This window comes from Vigna unguiculata, chromosome 1 (assembly GCF_004118075.2).
Source record: "Vigna unguiculata cultivar IT97K-499-35 chromosome 1, ASM411807v1, whole genome shotgun sequence".
NCBI lineage: Eukaryota > Viridiplantae > Streptophyta > Magnoliopsida > Fabales > Fabaceae > Vigna > Vigna unguiculata.
Window position 1 is genome coordinate 6288815 of NC_040279.1, and position 4210 is coordinate 6293024.

Sequence of the window (4210 nt, forward strand, 5' to 3'; positions counted from 1 at the left end):
ATCAAGAGGAAAAGAGAATTTTAACCCAAAAAAAAAATAAAAGAAAAATATCAATTAAAAGTCTTAAATTTTCCGTCGGTTTTAATCTAATGTAAATATAATATAAATTTTAAAATATAAGGTCAGTTTAATATAACTGCAAGTAAATATGTGCCATTATAAAATATTAATTTTGAAGTGTATTCTACTAAAACAAAAACTAAACAAAAAGAATGGAGATTTACAGTTTCTTACTGATATTTGATCTTTATGTTATTCTTATAAATCTTTTAAATTAATTTCTTTAATACTTTTCGATTATAATAAATTGTTTCACATTTTTTTAAATCTCATTATTTGATGCAAGTCAATAAAAAAAAAGGAAATATGACAACGTGGCTTGAGAGCAAGTATACAACGTGAGTTCAAATGTTGTTTCCAATAAATATTTTTAGAAGATAATTAAGACATAATTTATTATATATTTAACTTTACATTATTTCATTTGAATTGTCCTTAAAAAATCATTTAATTATATTAAATTTTACGTTTTTTCAATATTATAATCAGTATTTAAATATGTAGAGAAAAGAATTATATTTCATAAATATTATATTTATTGACATTATGAATTAAATTTAATAATTATTTATTACATTTAATGAATACAATAAATAATTTTATATAGAAATTTATCTTTTTAAACCCATTCCATTCCTTAAACAATTATATATACATGTAAAGGGAGACACTACGATCAAAACAATAGAATCATAAAAGGGATAGCTTACGAAAGAGAAAAAAGAAGAAAGATTAGATAATATAGAAGAAGAAAAAATGTGTGCGAAGTATTTGTTTATGTTATTTTTATTAGCATATGCTGCAGAAGCACAAAGGGTTTTCAATGTCAAAGACTACGGAGCCATTGAAGACGGCAACACTGATAATAGTGTGGTGAGCATTTTTAGTTTTTTTTCTATTACCATATTATTTTGAATGATGTTACTTCGGTTTGAATTTCTTATAACTAATTTCAAAATTCTTTTTTATATATAAAATTGTGTTAGACACCATTATTAATTTTAAGATATATAGTTTGGTATTCAAAGTTCGTTATGAAACATATTTTTAAAGAAAGAATTAGATATATTTTTCATCGTCAAACTATTATAAAAAATATAGTATTTTATCTTTAAAATAAATTATAAAATATTTAGTTTTGATAGTTATGTAAAACATCTTCTCAACCAAACGGTATTCATAGTGTTTTTTCAATGACAAACAAAGTTTCACGAAATTATAATACAACTTCTACATATTGTTTTAGTTTTTTGGGAAGATGCTTTGCATCATTTTTATAAAATACAAGAAGAAAATTCTTTATAATTTAATTTAGAGAAAAAACATAATTGTTTTATAATAATTGAAAGACAAAAACTATATTCAACCCTTTTTTAAAAAAATAAGTAAAAAAATACCAAAAGCCAAACATATGTTTAGTTATTACGAAGAAAAGTCCAAAAGTAATAATGGAAGGCGTTAATTGTGGATACTTTTAACTCTTCATTAATTGAAAATGTTATTAAACCATATTAATAGTGTACAATAAAAGGAAATAATAGTTTATAAAAATTTAATACAAGTGTTATATTGTGTTGAAGGCATTTGTGAGAGCGTGGAGTGATGCATGCAAGTGGAACGGAGAGTCAACAGTTTTGATTCCACATGGAACTTACATGTCGAAATCCGTTATATTTAACGGTCCGTGCAAAGGTTCAACAACCTTCCAAATCAACGGTGATCTCAAGGCTCCGATTGATCCATCAATGCTTGTTGACCAAAAATGGATAAATTTCAGATATATTGACAAACTCAGCGTCAATGGAGGTGGCGCTTTCAATGGTCAAGGAACTGCCACTCGCAAAAAATGTCAAAACGATTCATGTCAAATTCTTTTCACGGTACATTTTCTCTTTCCTTCATTTTTTTTTTCTTTTCAAAAATAATCTTTTTTGACACCCACTTAACTTGTTTTTAAGAATAATTTAATAATTAAAAATATAATTAAATGTGTTTTTAGTCCTTTAATTTTGATGTAAAATTAGAATTTGTTTATGTTCGAAACTTTAATGTATTTTGATTCTTAAACTTTTAAAATGAATCGATATAATCTTTTTAACTCAATTACATTAATTTTTTTTACGTCTCAAACATGTTTTCCTGCTAGCATGAAATGCATTTGACACATAAAAAAAACTAACATAATTGAGTTAAAAAGACTACATTTATTCATTCTTAAAGTTTAGGGACCAAAATGTATCAAAATTTTGGACATAGACAAATTTCAATATCGCATCAAAGTTTAAGGATCAAAAACATATTTAACCCTTAAAAATAATAAACTTTTATGAATTTGTTAGAGTGTTAATATATCATTGTTCTCTTCTTCCTTTTTTTTAATTAGACAAATTAACTAACACGTTTGGTTCAATGATTCGTTAGAGCATGGTTTTTGACTTCATCACCAACGGTCGCATTGAAAATTTGCACTCTGTTGATAGTAAAGGTGGCCATTTCATAGTGTTCGGATGTGGGAACATGACCTTCACAAACCTAACCTTAACAAGCCCTACTAACAATCGAAACACAGATGGAATCAAAATATCTCATACAAATGGAATAAACATCACGAGTGTGAAAATTGGGACAGGCGATGACTGCGTTGCTATGATTTCTGGCACCAAGAATGTTCGAATTACAGATGTTTTTTGTGGCCCAGGTCATGGAATTAGTGTCGGAAGCCTTGGTGGTGGAAACCCACATGAATTACCTGTGGAAGATGTAGTTGTCAGGAATTGCACCTTCAACGGTTCTATGAATGGTGTCCAAATCAAAACATGGCCCAATCCATCAAAGACACCTTTAAACATTTCAAATTTCATCTATGAAGACATCGTCATGATTAATGTGAAAACTCCCATCTTCATCAATCAACAATATTGTCCTGAACATAACTGCGATCTTACGGTAAGTTTCTACTTCTAATTTTTTTTTATCGATAATATTAATTGTTATTTTTTTGTCAGTGAAAGAAGATTAACTCACAACCTCTCTCGTCTTCCTTTCTAAACTCACCAAACTTTATTTCTCAAAATTGTCGGAAGTTGAACTCCTAATTATTTTTCTAATATTGAAATGATTTTATTTTACAACTATTACAAACTCATTCCAAATTGTGTACATTATTTCGGAATTAATTACTAACCTAATACAAGAATAATTGTTGCTGCCATAACATGATTATTTTAATTTATTGCAGAAATCTTCGTACGTGCAAATCAGCAATGTTTCATACAAAAATATTAGAGGAATCAGTGCTACTGATATTGCAGTGAATTTAAATTGCAGTATGGAATTTCCATGTCAAAACGTAACTCTGGAAGACATTGATTTGTGGAGTTCTGGTGGAAAGAGAGGAAAACATTTAAAGAATTATTGTTTTAACGTGAAAGGTTCTTCTTATGGCAAACAAATTCCCCCATCTTGTCTTCCTAGTAATAAATTTTGAGCAACACCGCTTCCCAATTAGAGTTTGATGGAAAAAAAAGAGTTACAATGAAGATGTGTATTTATTGTCCGTGAATATACATAATTAAAAATAAAATGTTTCAACTCAAATAATTTTCTCTGTTCTTTTAAAGTAGCAAGTAATTATGCTTTTCAATTTAAATACAGTTGTTGTTTTTTTCATATAAAATAAATATATCTATGACTACTTTAAAATAACATTTTATGTTAAGAAAACATTTGTTGCCGAATATTTATGATATTTGTTACAAAAAATATCACTCTATATTGAAACTAAATTTAATGTTTACAAATTAAAGATGATTTTTAATTTAAAGACATTAAATTTATTTTTCATATAAAACAAAATATATCTATCTACTCCAAAAATAACATTTTATGATAAAAAAATATTTGTCACCAAAAATTAATGATATTTGTTACACAAAATATTACGTAGTGAAACAAAAATACCATTACAAAATTAAGGGATGTCAAAGTGAGTCAATTTGGTCACATGGATTGGTTCATTATGGGTTGAGATAAAAATGAATCCGTTCAACTCTTCTCACTTTTTGGTAAGCCAAAAATTAATGACTATTTAAATATTATTGAGCAAACCGACTTTTAAAAAAAATGAAATTTTCTCAACCCAACCCGACTC

At 26.8% G+C, this 4210-nt stretch overlaps 1 protein-coding gene across 1 annotated transcript; it reads left to right on the forward strand.

Annotated features, from left to right (window-relative positions):
• Nucleotides 1-754: 754 nt before the first annotated feature.
• On the forward strand, nucleotides 755-3665 carry LOC114164514 (exopolygalacturonase-like). The gene is made up of 4 exons (XM_028049222.1): nucleotides 755-933; nucleotides 1641-1940; nucleotides 2482-3006; nucleotides 3299-3665. The coding sequence occupies exons 1-4, from the start codon at nucleotides 817-819 to the stop codon at nucleotides 3545-3547; spliced, it is 1191 nt and encodes a 396-aa protein (XP_027905023.1). The 5' UTR covers nucleotides 755-816; the 3' UTR covers nucleotides 3548-3665.
• Nucleotides 3666-4210: the final 545 nt, after the last annotated feature.

Coding starts and splice junctions, on each gene's coding strand:
- LOC114164514 (XM_028049222.1), top strand. CDS start 817: ATGTGTGCGAAGTATTTGTTTATGTTATTTTTATTAGCATATGCTGCA. Junction 934..1,640: donor GCAACACTGATAATAGTGTG/GTGAGCATTTTT, acceptor ATTGTGTTGAAG/GCATTTGTGAGAGCGTGGAG. Junction 3,007..3,298: donor AACATAACTGCGATCTTACG/GTAAGTTTCTAC, acceptor AATTTATTGCAG/AAATCTTCGTACGTGCAAAT.